The 19,766-nt window shown below is 42.1% G+C and overlaps 1 protein-coding gene across 1 annotated transcript in view; it reads right to left on the bottom strand.

Annotated features, from left to right (window-relative positions):
• The window catches only part of LOC104075070 (beta-1-syntrophin-like), a gene marked incomplete at both ends in the record, with an annotated part of 49,252 nt that extends 30,790 nt beyond the window's left edge, over positions 1 to 18,462 (bottom strand). The window contains 2 exons of the mRNA XM_009575437.1: positions 3,648 to 3,855; positions 18,246 to 18,462. Of these exons, the coding sequence (XP_009573732.1) occupies positions 3,648 to 3,855; positions 18,246 to 18,462 (425 nt within the window). The remainder of the gene's footprint in view (positions 1 to 3,647; positions 3,856 to 18,245) is intronic.
• Positions 18,463 to 19,766: the final 1,304 nt, after the last annotated feature.

Genomic DNA, 19,766 nt, shown 5'->3' with positions numbered 1-19,766 from the left:
TGCAAAACCACTTTTGCCACAACACCTTTTTGTGTTTGCATTAAAGAAGCAAAAATGTAGATAAAACTTTTGCCAAGGATATCTTGGTCTATTGGAACAGACATTATGAAGTGATAAAATAAACTACCATTTCCTCAGTGTTTTAGCTCTCCAGTGGAAGAGCCGAATTTGCTCCTCACGAAGGAACTCAATGGTAGGTGGATAAGTGTGAGGAGAAAAACAGAGATGCCTCTTTCAGCTCCTCTATAACCCACAGGATGTGCAGAACTATAAAAAAGTGGGGAAAAAGAGAGGTGGAAAAGACATTTCTACAAGGATTGAAAGGATTCCTGGAAAGAAGAGGGGCAATTAACACACACATGGAAAAGCTCCTCAGTTAGGATGACATTACTAACTTCTTTTTTTGTCTTTGGTCACTAAAAGTATCTTTATAGGGAGCATTAAAAAAGAAAAGACCTGGAAAGAACATGTAGCTGTTCCCTCCGGCTTAGCACACTTGTTAATCTTACAGGTCTTGTTGAAGTGAAAAGACAAATACAAGAAAGAAAAGGTGATGGGAAGAACACACGCTTCATTACAAACCGGTACTTGACATTTTTCTTAGTTACAGAAAAGTTTTAGGACACTGGTGACTAATATAACTCCCTAATCCTTGGCGGGCTTCAGAAACCTTTGCCATAAGGTCAAGGTCAGGACAAGGTTAGTGCCTTAATAAAAGAGGGAATATGGCATCTTTAATGATTGCTTCTGGCTGTTTTCCTCCTTACCTACAATAATGCCACAGTGAATGTTTGCTTTCTTAAAGTGATGCAGAGCTCTTTGCTTTACCTGCTGACGGACCCTCATTGCCCACCCCGGGGCACAGCCAGCAACCTGGTGGATGGATGTTTCATGCTGAAGACCACAAATTTAGGGCGGTCTTCACAGGGAAGTTCAGTGAAGGTGGAAGAATCCTGTTAGCATGCAATTGCATAGTACCTTAGATAACCTACTATTTATTTTAATGTTACCCACATGAGGGAGGCTCCGCTAATGAATCTATTTTTGTAGTACCATAAAGGTTGAAGTTTAGAGCTAAGTTTAGAGCAGAGACATATAAAAAATGTCAAACCAGGAAATGGCTTAATGAAAGCAGAGTGTAATCACAGCAAATTACAGGGAAATTTCTGTGGGATTACATTTTGCATTCCCCAAACAAGCAGAGGAATTCATTTCACTTAGTGTTGTTCCATTTTGCTGACAATTCACTGTAAGATTATGCTATGTAAGTAACATAATGCGATGCCATAAAAGCTGTCTTAAAAGTTACAGTCTAAGATGCTTTTCAAAACGGAGTTCAGATTTCTTCCCACTGCAGTCTACGGAAAAATAGCAAGATATGCCACAAAATATCACAGAGAAAAAAAAAAATGATAATATTAGGAGGAATACAAGGCACATGTTTTATTTTGTAGCTACCAATAAAGAGGTCCCTTTCTAAACTCCAACTTTAGAAACCAACCAGCAGTGGATGTGGTAGGGAAGTTCACCCCAGGAGAAGAAAGCTGATATTCCTAGGGTGCTTCCAAGAATCACTGCAGAATTTAATCTCTCCCCACTAGTAAACCCAGGTTTGCATCTAGGACATGCCCTGTGGTCAGCACCTCACCTAGCTGCCTTGAACACCTCCTCTGAAACAGTATTATACAGTTTGCATATGTATGTACAGTGTATACACCTTCCTCTCCCACCCTGAAGGTTATCTTTCTTTCCCCCAGGCTTTACAGCCCACAGTCCAGTAACAAATACAAGCAATTTCACTTTGCTTTTTACCATATGTAGTGATTTTCTGTACTTTTCAGCAGGTCTCCAACATGAGAAGAAGCTGGGAACTTTTGACCTCACTCCGTTACTATTGCACAGCTCTGGATGGTTAGTTTAGTGGAAAAAACATGTTGACTTTTGGGTAACAATGTCACTGCAAATCTCTCAAGGCTAATTCCTGATGACAGCCACTGTAAATACACTGGAACGTGCACAGAGCCGTGGCTTGGCCCTATTAAAGGCAACTCAGCAGGACCTTGAACTGGTCCATAATGAGTAACATGAAATAAGATCTCAGTCCATAAGGAAAAAAAAAGACGAGAAAGAAGCATGTGAACAGGATACTGTGTATTAACTGTAAGGAGAGGAAATTCATAAATCAGAAGCATGCCATGCATCCGCTTAAAATGACCTGTGACTATTTTACAGGTAAGGTCTATATGATCTGCTACGGAGCAGTTACCCTTTCTGAGGAGAGGACTTTGCAACAGAAAAAGCCTCTTATATTCAGCTTTTCATAAGTTTATAGAAATGGATACAAAAGCGAAAACAAGATTAAAGACCCCATGGCTGTACAGTTTTAATACTGTTAAATTTTACTTGTCAATGCTTTGGTGTTTTAACCACAAATTATTCCCCCAAATTTTTACATTTTCTACAGCACTAAGCCACAGAGTTGTGCTGTCCTCCCCACTATGCAAGCTTGGGGGGAGGGACGGGAAAACACACAAAATCTGTCTGAAAGGTTTTGCAATCTTTGCCCTGCTACACGTTTTGCTAAAAATTAATGGTGTGCCTTCTTAAAGGACACTAGATAGAAATATGGCACCTGCACCTGTGGCTCCCATATTTTCATCTACAAAATCCCAGACAGAGTTAAAACATACAGTATTTTTTTCGGGGCAACTGCAGTCAGCTTTCTACACCTGTGCTGGATGCATAGGTTGAAAGGGCAATGTGTACATAGTGGCCATTTTTCCACGCACCCCGGCTGGAGAGGCAGAGATGCTCTGAACAGCCGCCCAGGCAATCTGGATGGGAGGTATTTCTAGGCACAATCCTAACACTGTTACCGTAGCAAATCCACAGTTAGCAGCTGGTACAGTGCCTAAAAAAAATTCTGAGACTACTGATTTAAAACCAGATCATCTTATACTGATACCATCCCTGTGCATTCATGGGTTGGCTTTCCACAGGTCAAGAGACCCCAAACTACTTTTGAACTGAAAACCAGCTTCCCCCTGTGGTATAAAATATTTTGAGACTCAAACTGTGCAAGACATGGGGTAAGAGTTGCAATTGCAAGCTCGGCCTTCTACGAAGATCTGCTCAGACGCAGGGTTACAATTAAAGAACAATCTCCCAGGCGCAGCAGGGACACCACCTTGTGCTCCAGACCATGCCCAGCTCCTGCGGCCAGGCACAGCGGAGGGGTGGACCATGGACCAAGTAACTGGTTACTTCCCAGGCTGGGAGTAGGAAGATGACATCTCATATACGTGAACAGGAGACGTAACAGCAGGGGAGCTCGAAGCTGGTGTCAGTGACTCATGTCCCGTGCCTAAACTTGACAGATCAAAAGACTTCTGATCTCCCAGGAAAGTCTTTGCTAATTGTTGTACAGAAGCAAAGACTCAGGGGACCTTCTAGCTTTTTGTTTGTTTGTTTGTTTGTTTTAAAGCACAAAAATTGGCACATTAAGAAAAGGAAGGTCTTCATGGAAAGCTAAATCAAAACCCAGAACCTCATTTAGCCTCTCCACTTCCAGACAAGGCTGAATTCAGGAACAGAGAGCAAGCAAGAATGAGAGAGCTTAGAAATGAAAATAAGAATGTTTTCATTACCTTTTCTGCAAGCCAGCCTAGATGCCTAATCTCTCGACTTCCAGCAATCCCTGTTTTACCCAGCTGGTCTCTGACCTCTGCAATCACCCTGGGGATGAGCTCATTGACACTGGAGTGGATGGCATTGAACCAGGCTTGGGCTGTAGCTGAATCCTTACTCCTGAGCACCACGGTGTGCTTGGCATCAGGTGAATGAACTTCAATAAGTCTAGAAAAACGGGGGGGAAAAACATTATGTTCACTCAGATACCGTTAGGCTGCTAAATTTATTATCTCGCCTAGTGTTAGCAATGAGTTGAAAAAAAGGATACTAATATCAACACCTAGCACTAAAAACTTACCTTTACAGCACTTGAATAGAGTAGGATCATCTTAACTGAAGCCAGGTCTGTACTGGCATCACGGTAAAATCCTTGAGAAGGGATTTGCCAGTGCTGATGCAACTCCACATCTAGCATGTCAATGGGACTTTCAAATATAAAGGCAAGAGGAGCATTTACCCATTAACATTCACTGACACAGCAACCACCAAGAACTGCACAGGAAATGACTGCAGAGAAGCCAGGGATAAGCTGCTGCCTTCTTTAGCTGGATATCATGGCACATCCAGAGTTTCTCAATGTGTTTATTTTACACATACAGAGCTAAATGAAAACCACCCTCATCCCAAATGGAGGAGTTTTCTCAGGATTGCACTGTGGTTTCAGTGACACAACTAAGCATCAACCAGAAGCCTAGTGTAATTGGCCTTCTCCAGGAGTTACCGATGTCCTCAATGCTCCATTTAGATCCTGCTAACAGCGGCAGCAAGTAAGTGCTAACCGCAACCGTATGATTGCTGCTGGCAGGCATCTCTTACAGTTTTCCAAACTCCTGTGGAGAGAGATGGGTTTTTCCCCAAAAACATGCTTACTAGACCATCCTGCGGGCTTCCACCCCACCACTGTGGTTTGAAAAGCACAGGCAAACACAGCTTCCAGGAAAATGAATCCTGTCCATCGTGGTTATGGGACCTGTGCCAACACCTTTGCTAACAACAACAACAAAAATGCTTTGAGAGGCAGCTGCAGCTATTTCAGCTCTGCTCTTGGTGAAGTTACTAGTTATTAGTGGGGCTTTGTGTGCTCTTTATAGCTTTGTGGGCCACTTTTACTCGAACATTTGTTAAATAACCCATTAAGTAATAGTATGGTTTATCTTTATGTAGTGACTATAAAACCAAGCCCTGGTCATTGCCCATCACTCAACTCCGTATCACATTTGTGCTTTTTCATTATACACATACAGTGACTGCCCCTGAATGTTACCCACACAAATTCGACCTGGAATCTGAGCCTAAGCACCTACTTCTGTCCCGTGTATTGCTGCCCGATCTCTGGGACACACAACGACTCCTTTCTGTAGCAGAAAAGTAATTAGTTCAGTGGAATTTATTCAGGTTGAGGTTCAAGACAGTACTGTAATGTAAATATTTGTTATGCAATTACAAAATCCTGCAATTTGAAGCTTAATGAACAATTAAGAGGTTTTAATTAATTAGTTAAACCAGATCAGAATCCAGAACAGAGGGCAACTCAATCTGTGCAGCTTTCTGGGGCTGGAAGAGCGAGGACCGCTGGTCTCGTGCTTCTCCATTTTGGGAAGGGGAGGTCTCCACGTAGACACTGCTCTAAAGATAGAACAGGTCATGATTTTCCAAACTCAGCAGCTGAACTGTTCAGGGTCCTAAATCACTGTTTGGATAGCTTAAAAAGTGGGTTGATTTTTCAGAAAGCGCTGAACCAACACAATAACGCATGTTTCCTCGGTAAAGCTGCTGGAGGTCAGCACTGTATGAAAATAAAGGCTCTTATTTAGCTGCTCCAGGATGCACTGAGGATTCACCCTCAAGTACCAAAAGGAAAATTCTTTGTCAGATGATCCAGGTCTGGTGAGTAAGAAAACTATGTCTGTAGATAGGCACGATCCCAATCACACTCTGATTTTTTCTGAACTGCCAGAAAAAGCTGTCTCCCCAATGGTTATGATTTAGACATCTGTGTCCGATGATCATTACGATCATGCACAGCTACCACACCCTGGTCTGTCCTTCCATCAGAAACACTGCTCTCCCACTGCTGTATGAACTTGAGTTCTAACTCATTCTTGTTCGAATGGAAACAATGGAAACAAATGGAAACAAACTATACAGTCTTGGATTTTCAAAATACATTGTTGTAATCGGTGAAACATTGTTTATTACTTACAGAGCACTTTTTGGCACAAGATCTCACGGCATTTTACAAATAAGGTCAGTGGCAGCATCCCCGTTTCACCACCCAAGAAGTGGAAAGGTGCATAACCCAGATGAGGCAGGGAACAAGCCAGGAGCAGCACTCTATTTTCTGCACTGTAACTCCCGTTTTAATACTTTAAAGAGAAAAAAATATTTGGACAGCACAGCAGTATTGTGCTGTTTTTGAAAAATGTTAATGCACCATACGGATTGCGTGAAACAATGCTCTTTACAAAGCCTGTGGTTTCTATAAGGAAACTCCCACCTCCAAAGTCACTGTGTATCATGCGGTAAACGAAGCGCTGAACAAGGACTATAAAGACACAGAAGAATGTGCTGCTTTTTCAGTTGCAAAGGAACAGCAGCAAACTTGTGTCATTTCTTTTTAAGTTAGAGTTGTAGCAGGCTTTGTTTAAAAACAAATTATCTAGAATTGAAAAAGCTTCCAAATGGCAATGCGTTTCCCTCTAATTTAGAATACACTTAAATGCTTACTTAAAGCAAGTGGATTAACATACAAACAAGCATTTTGCTACTTGGGCCTTCATCAAAGTGTATTTCCCTTGATGGTGGCTATTTAAGTATTTCTACAAGAGTTCTGTCCCCTAAAATAATGAACACTTAGTTAGCTCTTAACAATTCTGTTTCTAAACTATGCATATTCTAATATATACACATTCTACTGTGATATCAATGTATATATTCTAGTATACATATGCACACACACACACACTGAGCCATGCTTGCAAAAATGCTCTTAAAATATCATCCCTCAGTGACTTCTAATGGGGCTATTTTGGGGACTGCTTGTCAGTCATCAAAGTTTGATGGTGATGCACTAACAACTGCAGAAAGTCTACTTCGTTCCCTGAGCTGAGTGACAGGAAGATTGGACAATATTGCTACACTTCTCAAAAGTGAGTTCAAAACGAGAATAAATGCTACATTGACAGCCCTGAAACTGAATCCTTTTATCCACCACGCTGGTCCAGCCTTCAAGCATCGTTCCTGTGCAAGCTGCTAGGTAGGGTACTTTTTATTCATACCAAAAGGACAAAAGTCTAAATCTTCAACTGCCTGAACTTTGCTACTGGCTATTTGCTATAAGATCTGGGCACTAAATTATCTTTAAGAAACCGGGCTTAAAGATTTCTGCTCAAGATCCAGGACTCCCATCTCTGCAGCCAGTTGGGATGGAGATACTAACAGAAACTTATAATCTTCCCGGAAACCCACAGGCTCTGACTGCAATCAGATGCAGAAAGCGCTCCATCCCTATAAACTCCTCTTTTCTGTCTTTCAGCCTACGCTGCTTTGATTCACCAGTCAATTTGGATGATGCTTTTTGTGTAACAGCTGACTGATCGCATTTCTATATTTTTTGAAAAGCAAAAGAATACCAGTGACCTTAGTAAACTCCAACACTAAAACACTTAAACGTTTCCAGCAGTCCAGCCATTGTAGCTTTGATTTGTTCCTTGGCTAAACTGACCACCGCTTACTGACTTTTGCTTATCTGCAGTTCAGTGATAAAGTTCCCTTAATTCCCCACTGAATTGAAATATTTAGGGCAATGCCACAGCTGTGTTTATTCTCACACTCCACCACAGTTATGTAAATACTGCATATGGAGCTGTTTCTGATAAAGCCCACACCAACCCAAAGGAATTATATGTTAGCTCTAGATGGCTGCCAAGATGCGCGGCATCTCTCCAGCTTGGCAATGCATATGAATGATATCACATTTTCTCAGAGATCATTTGGCAAACCTTGTAATAAAAGAGTAATTTTCTCTCTCCTTCTCAAAGAGTCCCACTGAGCCAAGGAGTGTTTCCAGCATCCCCTTCTCCACTCACAGAACATTGGGGTGACACAAAACCTGGCGCCTCCAAATGCCATAACCTTGCACGTAACAGGCCAAACCTCCCTCCCTCGCTGCATCATCCAGAGCTTTCACTTTACAGAGGATCAGAAGAAGGTGAAAGCAATTGTTTGATAGACCATACTCATTCCACATTTGATATGGCTTCTTTCTGTAGGAGTGTTCATTATCTAAGAAATACCTTTTATCAAATCTCTTGAAAGCACTTCTCCCACCAGCATTGGCTCAGGACCAAATCAGGCACTGATTTACACTTTGTGCCTTTTCCCGGGTCAGATTATGTATTCAGTGACTGATTAAAGTGTGGAGTAAATCCCTTGAAGTTAATGATAAGCTGGAGCCAGAGTTATTCGAGTCCATTACGCTACTTTGATTTTGCACTGGCATAGCCAGGAACAAAACACTCTGCCACTGACTCTGCAAAATTAAAAAGGGATCGAGGGCCAAACTGCTCACTCCATCTCCTCCATCACTGTATGCACATGAAACCATGGTAAGTAATTTTGTTGATTTCTGAGAGTACAAACACAGGAGGCTTTCCAGTATAAGGGGGGATTTAGAGGAACACAATCAGAGATTATATTTAAATAGTTGTAGGTTTTGTTATGTAAAAAACCCTGTTAAGGTTCTTTTTCAATTCTACATGCAGCATCAGGAGATGAACCAGGAATAAAATACATTAAAATTAAGCATGGAAACTTTGGGTTTAGTCTGCAAGGAAAATATTCCATAGAGACACTGTTAGGCTTGCAACAAATTCCCCAGCATACACTGAAGAAGCATCTTCATTTGATGCACCTAAATGGAGGTGAAAGCAATTTTACCAAGGGAGTGTTATTTGTTAATCAAGTGGAATTTTTCAATGTGAAAGTCTCTTGGTCCCCTCGCCATCACAAGGGTACCCGGTCTATTAACAGTTACTTGCTGACTTTCAACTTACAGTGGTAAAAATGATGTAGTTACTTGTTTCTTGGGAGCTGGACTGGACTGATGTCCAAAGAGAGGGTGTCTATATCACTAATGAGCTGTCACAGTTGAATTCTTTACTATTTGCTGGCAGCTGGGCTTTAATAAAAGGGATATCAGCAGAGTTGTGCTGCATGCAAGTGAGGGAGGGATTTGGTTCTGCAACAGACTTGCTCACAATGCTGTGTGCCGATGCTGACCTACCTGCAGAGCACATCACATGCTGCCTTCTCTACCCAGAACAACAATAAAAGTAATTTAATAGTTTTTAAAAGTCTACGGATGTTAAGAAGCAGAATTCTTTCCCCGCACTGCCCAAAAGACCTCTTATCTTTTTCCTTCCTGTATTTTTCTTTCATATTCTGGCTGTAATAGGGCTGAATGTTGGTAATGCAGGAATACACAGTCCAGCCCTCTTCACAGTGGATTCAGCACCAAACAATGGCAAAAGTGCTGTTTCAAGGAGCAGTGGGGTCAGTTACTTGGGGGGGGGGGAGAATTAATTCAGAGTTATAGTAGGAATTCGATTTAACATTTAAAAGATACTGCCTGAAACTTTAAGACCAGAAGATGTTGAGATTGGTGCAGTCAATACATTGACCACAGCTCCCTGAAGCAACTCCTTCACAGCAAGATGGAAAGTGTTATTAATGCCAGGGGGAAAAAAAAAACGCGTGCAAAAGCTGGAAGTGACAACAGGGTATTAAACTAGCAATGTCTGCGCGTGCAACTTAAGCACTAAAGCCCAGCCTCAGTATCTACCAACACTGAGCTGGGGCACCTATGATGGCAGCCCATCACCCGAGGCTCCCACTGTGGCTATAATTTGTAATTTGCTGCCATACAAGTGACTACAGAAGATGCAGGAGAGAGCAGCTTCAAATACACCAGCTGAAAATCCTGCTTGTTGATTAACAGCAGGTCAGGCCAGATCAGAGCTGTAAGACTGAAATCCAATTTGCGGACCCGCTGATAAGGGAGGGAAAGCCCAGCACTGAGCCCCAGGCAGGAAAAAGGGTCTCGAGGTTGTCACTGGCTCCAAGCCATAACACAAAGACTGCAGGGAGAAGGAGCATGGCAGGAAACTGAAACCCTTGCATATCAACTTTCTTTGTTTGGCGGATCTCAAGGATGTTAAAATTGCTCTCCAACATTATGTAGCTGCAGCTTGGATGTCAGCACTTACATACAGACACACGTAAAACATGAAACTGCCCTCGTCTGTCCTGCCCTGCAGCACTCACACTGCTCTTCCTTTCCCTTTAGTCTGCGACACATTTCTTGGAGCATTTCTCCTTCTCCATTTCATCACTGCTTTGATTTTTCTCTTTTTTGCAAAAAACATTCACTAAGTCTGCTGCAGTTTTCACTCTCTTGGTTCATCGGTTTGCCTTGTTGGTTGGCTTCTTTCTTCATCACCTTTTCTTAATTTGTTCTCTTCCCTTCCCTCCATGCATTTCTCAAGGCAGTTTCTTTTTCTTGTTCCCCCTCCCCAGTTCATTTCCAGTTCCTTTGCTCTTATTTCTATTCCTCAGCTCAATCCTCTACAGTTGAAGCTGGTTGGAAAAATCAAAATTCTTTGACTTTTTCAAAACTCCCCTAAGTGAAGCAGTGGCTGGAAAAAAACCCAAAATACAACACAAAAACCCACCAGCATATCTTCTTTTTCTCCATTAACTCATTATACAAATATTTTCACAGAAAAGAAAGACTTTGGTTAAAAGTTTGTTAATCTCAAATCCAGCTGAAAGCGTTCTGCCAGCTTCGATTACTGCCACCTCCACACCACGCACATGCTTCCTCGTCACCCACTCACCGTGACACATTTTATTCCTGTCAGGCCACGTTTGGTACCATTCACACATAGACACACATACATACATGAAGTTTTATTTACACTCACTTATCTGCATGCATCCACAGACAGTTTTTTTGAGTAACACGTGCAGGAGCTTTGCCCATTCCCATTTGATTTGTGCTGGAGATGGGAAGGACACCAGGAGCTCGCCCAGAAAGATGGGGAGGCAAGAAAGCCCCATGTCATTATGTCAGGAGAGAAGATGCGACTTGTTTTTCAAGAAATTGAGACATGACTAATCCCTGATTCACCAAGACCTGCACAGACTAAAGGTCAGTCACAACATGCCATAACTATCCAGTTCTACACTGGTATCTCAAATACCCTGCAGGAAAACTCAGTGGTTTCCACTGCGTCCCCAAGTCCTGGCACATTCCCCCAGCAATTCACTTCTCAAACTGTCACCCAGATACTACAGCAGGTCCTCAGGACAGTAGAAAGCTATTTTAACATGATTTAACAGAACAAAAATTAAACCTGAAGTAAATAAAAGTAAATGAACATCCAAAGTTCAACCTAGTTTGTTGATGTGTTTGTGTAAATTAATACCCTTGAGGTTGCTCTGCAGAAAATGGCCTTTGAGTTGTTTGGTGGGGTTTGTTTTCTTCCAAAAATCTTGGCTGGTGATTTGACTCCAAAGAGACTAAAACGCTTCTCTTTACAGAAGGGACAGTCCTACAGAGATGTCTGATCTCAGGACCTTCCAAGAAGGCTGAGAAGAAACTGAGGCTAAGATTTAAGTTGGTATGACTGAGAGCAAAACCGATGACCTATTTGGCTGGTGGAGAGTTTCACAAATAATGGAAAATAATTATTCCTAATAATGAAAAAACAAAATAAAAAATTCACCCTTTCTGCCTAGAGGCTTCAGAGCTCCAGCTCCTACAGGGTTGAAAAACTGCCCCTTAGCAAGACAGATGATTGCAGCTTCCAAAATGCATCAGCAATTGCAGAGCTGCCCAAAAAGCAGATGATGTAGATGACAGAGGACTGTCAGAGAGCCCAACCTGAACCAGTTATTAACTCTAGCAGTTAATGATTTGCCCAAAATTCTGTTAGATAAGAAGAAATGAAGTCTTAAGGGTCTCCCATCTGACAACCCTAGCCCTGAATGCATTGACCCTACCTACCAATGAGGGTCCCACCGCCATGCAACTCTTAGAGAGGACATGTTAATGTATCAAGGAGGAGGAGGAGGCCTTCCCCATCGCCCAGCCATTCATCCATCCCACCACTCCACTTCTGTCTCCCATACCCCAACTCCTTCCCTCTTCTAGCCTCAGGGCATTGAAGGGGATGTTGTAAATGCCTTTTTAGTTAAATCACCTAACTTCTCTCAGCTTGAAAAGAAAGAACAGTAGATAAATCTCAAGTGCTGCCTACTTGTTCATCCCTTCCAGTAAATAGCAGATTTGAGGGGCAGATTAGTGGTTACAGTACCATAAACAAACAAGAACATGACAAGAAACATCCAACTTTACACAAAAGGAGTAACAGTAAAATAGTTTGGAGCTAAGGTTAAAAACCCACGTTCTCCTTGATGTTAAATTCACTACTCTTTGTGGGTAAGGATGTAAAGGGCTTCACAGTGGTAGATCATCCTTCTATAATGGACCATGTACACTGCGATAGCCTAGCACAACATGATGGTTTAAGGGTGAGGGGAGAGTCAACCAGAGTTTCACCCTGATTATCATAATTTTTGTTCTTTTCTGGATTTGAATTACATCCTTTCAAGTTGCTTTACTTTCATGTTGGATTGTTGATTTCTTCCCTAGTTTAACAGTAATCTAAACAGATGATAAACACAGCCCACCAGGAAAAAAAAACAGTAACAAAAATTCTTGATATAAATCAGGACTTTGACTCTAGCAGGCTCAATGACTTCTTCAAAGGACTTATTGATATTCAAATAGCAAAACATGTCTGTACCAATAATGATAATTAAGTGCTATATGCCTTTCATCCAAGGATCTCAAGCTGTAGCTCACAACAACACTGCAAATTAAGTACAGTCTCTCCATTTCACAGAGATTTTGTCTACAGCTGGAGAGCAGCTCAATAACAGCATGAGGAGCAAGACAAAAATTCCTTGGGGAGGTGTGGAGAAGGATTTTTTTATGCTGGTAATGTGCCCATTATAGTATCTTTACCTTTGCTCTATCCCCCATGTATAAATAAGTCATTTCTCTTTCTTTTGCCCACCTACAACACATGGTAACAGAAAAAAGACCCAAGTTTCCTAAACCAGAGGCCAGTCCTGCTAAATCTGTACTATCCATTAGGAAGGGAAGATTTCTGCCTCCCCAGGAAGCTCTACAAAACTGCTGGTGTCCACCCAGGGCTGACACAGCTCCAGTGTGCTGCAGTGGTGCCAGCACGGTGATGGAAATGGTCCACCACCTCCTTAGTCCCGGGTCCAGGGCTCAGCCTTTGCCCAGCACCTCACCCGATCCATGCTTCTACCAGTAGCCAGTGCCGTTGGCTGAGTCCAGTGTTAAACTACCTCTTAAGAGGCAAGAGTCAAAAAGCAAGATAAATAGGACCTACACTCTATAAGAGCAGCTGTAACTCATTCTTGGTACCATGTTCACTCCCCGTGGCAGTCCCCTGCCCTCTGCAAGCCCCACACCAGGTACATGACTTGGGGGATCTGCTCCCTCGTCGGAAGGGCAAAAAAACTAGGCTGCAAAGCTGCACACCTAAAGCATGCTGTTCTTCGAGGAGAATCCAGCCTTTGCTTTGCATACCAGTGGCTGCTCGTGCCTGGCAACATCAAAGTATGGTCCTGTTTACCAAGCAGGAAACAGGCAGGGTGGAGGCATGAGCCAGCCCATGCTTTCATCAACAGGACATCCAGATTCTTCTGCACTGCCTAATATTTGCCTCTCTGCGTCTTTAAATTACACCAGCATGAGCTTGAGGAGGTGCAGGAGCTAAATGTCTGTCATTCCTTCTTAGACTAGACTAGACTAGACCAGACCAGACCATAATAGAATAGACTATTTCAGTTGGAAGGGACCTACAACGATCGTCTAGTCCAACTGCCTGATCACTTCAGGGCTGACCAAAAGTTAAAGCATGTCATTAAGAGTATTGTCCAAATGTCTCTTAAATGTGACAGGCTTGGGGCATCGACCACTTCTCTAGGAAGCCTGTTCCAGTGTTTGACCACGCTCACGGTACAGAAAAGCTTCCTAATGTCAAGTCTGAACATGTCAAGTCTTGTAGTCCTTTTAAAGAAAAATAGTTGTGCTTTCTATCAGCAGTGAAACTGGGGGTGCTGGCAGGTCCCAAACTATACGTGGTCATCTTTTGTAGAGTTTTACTGAAAAGGCATGGAGTTTCTACTAGTACTCCAGACATCACCTATATAAATAATCAATCAGCCTCACAGCTGAAAAACATTCAAGAAGTCCATTTTTGGACAGTGCTGTGCTATACTAATGTCATAGCTCCCTGACTTCTACTTAAAGATGCTTGCCTTTTTATTTTATCTTCATGCTCTTCTGCTAACTTCTTAACATTTGTTATCAGCATTCATGGCTCAAGTTTTTTTGGCACAAGGACTGTTTTTTACTATGTCATATTAAATCTGGTTGAAACTCAGTTTTTATTTTAAAGAAGTTTCAACTTTTGTTTTCATGCCCTAGTGTAACAAAAGTAAATGCATCCAAATTCACCAGGATTTGTTTTATATTTAAGATTTTGAAATTTCATTTCAGAATCACACAAGGATATTTCATGCTTACATAAATTACATAAATTACATGCTAATACACCAATTATTACAATCCAAAATGTTAAATCTCACTGACCCTCTTACTGTGCATTACTGACATATTATTAAATAAACTCAGAAAATTTTTTAAAAAAGAATGTGTGCAAAAGGAATCAATTTGGGGAGCGACAGCTTTGCAATAAATCTTGCAAATGCTTCTTTCAATGAATCAGTACTTCCCAATGCAGTAAAAAAAAAAAAATCTAAGCAATGAAGCAGCTTAAGTCTATAGCTGCCTTTGGAGTAAGCAGGTTTCAGTCTGTCTCGCACGTCCCTGTTGTCCAGGGAAGCTCAGGTAATTCCAAACCACAGCTCAGTGCGTAGAGCCCAGGATGAATGCATTCCAGCACAGTTGTTCTACCACCTTTAAAATGTACCTGCTGAATTTTATCTTCTGATCGTAATTCTCAGTCCAGCCCTGAAATGGACAACAGACAAGAAAAGTTCCTTATCTGCTTCTCCGCGTGTCCTCGGTGTGAAGTCTATGAACTGCACATGTACTTGCTGCAGTGCTGCCACTGCGTGCAGCTGGCAGCTGGCACCACCCTGCTGGGAATCTGTCCTTGGCCCATTTTTCCTAGCTTCAAAACCAAAACAAACCTTTCCCATCAGAGAGCCAAATCCTGCCAACGAGTAACTCGATCCTTAAGACTGGATCCCTCCTGCAGTTCCCTGTAAGGATCACACTGCTTTGGACACTGGAAAAACGTGACCTGTGCACACTAAGTGCTGGCAGGATCAGGACCACACTTCCTGGGTTTGGCTGAATGAAGTGCAAGCAGGATTTTAGGGTGATTTCAAAAGCAGAAGAAAAAACATTTTCAGTCTGCACAGCATGGCCCCATTCCTACAGGGAATGTCGTGTTTCCTATGCTGGGCAAGGAAGTATCTTTGTACCCAAGACCCTAAAAGCACCCACAGAACAAATTTCATCTCAGAGACCTATTTCTTTTTTTCTTCTCCTATTCCTTAATACCATTACCAGAAATTGGTGAAAAGCTTACTGGTATTACTAGCTGTAACCATTCCCACACGTCTCTTCACTGGGAGGAAATGCTCCCCTGTGAGGCCTGACATGAACCTCTAGCACTGCAAGCAAGAAGGACACTTATCAGTGAAAAAGTAGGCAAATGACAGATTTAAGTGGTAACAATTTTAATCTAGTTTCTTCCAGCCTAAAATATAACAATGGCCCCTGTGTCTAGAGGAGAATGACATAGATGCCACTAAGATGCTCTGCATCTTTTCTCCTGTTGCCATGTTTGTAGTATTAAAAAATATTTTTCTACATACTGAGGCTTGGCATGGTTTGCATTAAGGATTTTCTCCTTGGTATCTTACAGCTTTTTAAATCAGGCAACAGGGAAGACAATTCCCTACCTCCTTCAGAGTGAACCCACAGGCAGGTTAAGTGAAGGAGACATCTGAGAACCTCTGGCTCTAAAAGCACTGAAATAAGAGGCTCATCAAACTATCTGAGGGTAAACATAGACTTAGAAATCTCTTAACTGGGGCCAGTCTTCAAGGAGAAGCAGAAATCCTATGCAGGGCTACCAGCTCTAGTGGGAAAACCAGATGTGTAACTTCCTCCGTGACCATTAAACCCACATTTCACCCCAGCTTTCTAAGAACTGGAGATGATTCGGTGCCAACAAGCAGGTATTTCCTCCTGGGTCCTTTAACATAGGTATCTTCTCATGCTGAATGTCAAACCAGTTCAGCCTGGTCCCACAAAGCTGCTGTGACATGATCTCCAGCCTGCACTAGAGAAACATCTGCACTGGAAAACTCATGCTTTCTGTGTCCACACTTGGTCTTAGGTGACAATTAGCTCAGCTATAGTCCAAATGAGCCCTTTTATGGCCAGCACATGCTTTAGCAGCCTGCCCGAGGTGCTCTTCTAAAGCTGTCCAGCAAAGTGACACCATCAGTTAGAAGATCTATGTGTGTCAGGTCACTGGGTTATAAAACAGAAGTGTCATAAGTATGTAAGGACATGGTTTGGGCTCTTCTGTGAACAAAGACCAAATTATTTTTGTGGAATCAGATTACTATCTTGGGATATATTCCAGTGGGAAAGGGTTGCTGCATTGTAATAGCATTTCTACTGGGAAACATCAGTTCCAGTATTCAGAATTGTCAAAAGCCCTGAAATTGGTAAAGACCCGAATCGATGGGATGCTACTATTACACCGCAGCTAGCATGATGGTGAGGTACTGTGAGCTTGGATGGAAAAATCCAGCTTAGACTGTACACTGCACTGTGTTGGACTACAGTGTTTTCCACAGGAAATGACAGTAACACAAAATGGAAACCATGATAATAAGCAATATGACTCTCCCACGCCTTACTTCCTAGTAACACCTAAGAACATACACATTTGTAGCACGCTTCAAAAAAGTTAGCTCCATCACAGAAGTATCATGAGCAGTGAGTGTGTGTCCTTCTGAATCAGTCCTCCTGGCCTTCAAACAAAACTGAGGACCAGGAGAGTGACAGAAGCTGAGAATTACAATACAGTCCAAAAATAGAACTGAAAAATGCTGAAAGAATGAAGCCAACATGTGCAAAGCATTGTTACATTGTGCTGATTCAAATAATGCAACCTGCATGGGTATTTTTAAAATACATTCCATGGCAGAGAGAACCACAAACTCTCAGGCTAGTGATACAGCTGTCAAACCTCAGCATCTTAAACTACACAGTTATATGTGAAAAGAAGTGGCCCATATCAATAACCATCTTGATTTAAACTTGAGAAAGACTGCTAGGGTAATTGCTGTTTTACAATTGCACTTCTGTAGTGGTCAGTTATCACTGACTATGATGGTAACCACTTAGTGAAATGAAGAGCAGAAGCAAAGTAAAGCAATACTAAACAATAAAGCACAGAGGCAGGAAAAAAAACCCTTAGAAGAAGGTCAGACAAATATAAAAAAGAAAGAAGGAAAATTACACAGATACTGATGAAGTTTCTAAATTGCAGTGCAAGAGATTACAGGTGTACCAATCCTCCCCAACCTCCTTCTGCTCTCCCCTCTTCTCCTTATCCTCCTCTGCAAATGAAAATGTAACTTTTATTTATGCCTATAGGCAAGCGCTGAGAATCAAAGGCATTACACACAGCTTCTGGGCAAGCCAGCACACTGCAGAAAAACAAAAAGGCCATTATTTGGATGGAAGAATCAGTCTGTATTACTGACTTGACTGGTCCCTTTTTTATTAGCAGCTGTTAGATCAGGGATCAGAGAGTGTGCTGGTGTGGTGCGGCTGTTCCACATATGTTATAAATAAGGGCTCGTAAAAGCTCATCCTATTTTTAACATTATGAAAAAAAACAAGAAGTCACAGAAACTCCCCATTAATGCCTTGTAAGTGGAACTTTTCTCCTATTCTTGACTTTAATGCCCAGAACTGAATGGACAAAACAGGCCATTCTTAAAGTAATATTCATTAAAAAAGAAAAGAAAATGCAATTTAATGGAATTAGATTAAGCGAGCCTGGAAGATGCAACCAATTAGTGTGTACAGTGTCTTCTCCTTCAAAAGCACTTAATCAGGATGAAAACAAACTCCTGTGATTCTATTTCTAATAAAAACGTTGGATTACCGCACTGAAAAGTTTCTCTAGCACAAAAGCTGAACCCAGCACCCAGCACTGAACTCAGACGCCACCACCCACCCTTCCCAAACCAGTGCTCGCTTGCTCCTCGCTGGGTTGCTGTGTGCGGCCAGAGCCATCACCAGCTCCTGCTCACCAACCCCAATGCTGAAAAGGTCAACGATGATTCAACACAAAGGCAAAATCCTAGTCCCGGGCAAATTCCCCACTCACCTGTTTTCGGGGTCTGACACCGTCATGTTGCGCGTCACATAGCACATCTTGAGCGGTATTGTCTTCTTGTCTCTGTGGATGGAGAGAGAAAGCTGCGACAGTGGGTCAGCAGAGGCGCAACCCAAGCGGGGAGATTCAGGGGGAGGCGTCTCCCACCCAATTTCTGAAACAGGAGAGCCTTTCTTCACATAGGGGGTTGCTTCTCTCATGTATTTCACTATGAAAAAGAAAAAAAAAAGAAAAAGGAAAGCAATAAATAAATGGATATTCAGTAGTCGCATCCCATGCGAGTTCTTTGAACTGGTACCAACCCTCAGCGCTGCTTATTATTTCTACTTGTCCAGCATCACGGCACTGGAAGCTGTGAAAATACAGAAGATGGAGATCTGATTGCAGCCCATCTCAGTATAGTGCAACGAGTAAAACAAGGGAAAAGAACAGAATAGGAGAAATAAGAACCTATGGCTAGTGTAAGGCCAGGAGAGCCATCTGACCTCTGCTCAACAGGCTATAATTCCTCATGCAGCAATTCCTATGTACAGAAGCTGTGGAGTGGCTGAGATATAGGGAAGTTTTTAAGAAAGACGTTCTACCAAGAGACAGTAAATCTATCATTCTCCTATCTAAAATCTTCCAGCAACACTCCCAGTGCTGCAAACTCATGTCTCGCTTCTAGTTCACGCTTGTCAGTGTCCCACCACTGATCTCAACAGCTATTTCTGCTTGCTGGGAAGCAGTTTTAGCTGATCTACTTGTACATATATATACGGAGTAAACAAAAACCAATTCACCTCTTAGGCCTCTCATGGGGAAATAAAATTGAGTTCGAACCTTTCGTGACAGTGAAGGTGTCAAACTAGATCTCTTCTCAGCCTCTTCCAACACTTTTTTCCAGTATGGATAGGAAAAGTGAATGAAGGATTCCCAAATGATCTTAATGTATGCAAAAATCAATACCTCTTTTACACTCTTACTTCATATTCCCCTCTTTATGCAGGCAAATATTGCAACATTTTCCCTGGTTTTGAATTTTTTTGACAGTTCAAGATCACTTTTGCTTTTGCTTTTCATGTGCTTGGCAAGTCTGCCAGCCACAGTCCCCTTCTCCTTCACAAACCTGATGGAGCTCAACCAAGAAAAGACCTCACATTTAAGCACCCTGGTTAAACATATATATCCAATGTCCATAGCTGTGTCTGCCTAACTGGCTATTCCCACTTGATTGTACCCATGACTCAAACAGCAATGAAACGAACCAAAAGGGCAGGAGCACCGTGAACTTATTTGGGGAAGTTATTAAAATGTTGCGAGAGATGATTTCAAGGAAACGGTGCAGATCATCATGTCAGCTCCGCTGAAGAGGCTGGGAATGACTGAATAACAAAAAGATGGGTAAATTACAAAAGGGCATTGTGGTGAAGGAGGTTAAATTAGGGAAAGCAGACTGAAATTTTTAAGTTCAAAGTGAAAGCAAGGGAAGCATTCAAAGGAGTGGAGAAGAACAATGGTGTTTCTGTCAAA

This window comes from Fulmarus glacialis, unplaced genomic scaffold (genome assembly GCF_000690835.1).
Source record: "Fulmarus glacialis isolate BGI_N327 unplaced genomic scaffold, ASM69083v1 scaffold41873, whole genome shotgun sequence".
Lineage (NCBI taxonomy): Eukaryota > Metazoa > Chordata > Aves > Procellariiformes > Procellariidae > Fulmarus > Fulmarus glacialis.
Note: the sequence above shows the minus strand (reverse complement) of the source record. Positions and strands in the feature narration are given on the sequence as shown.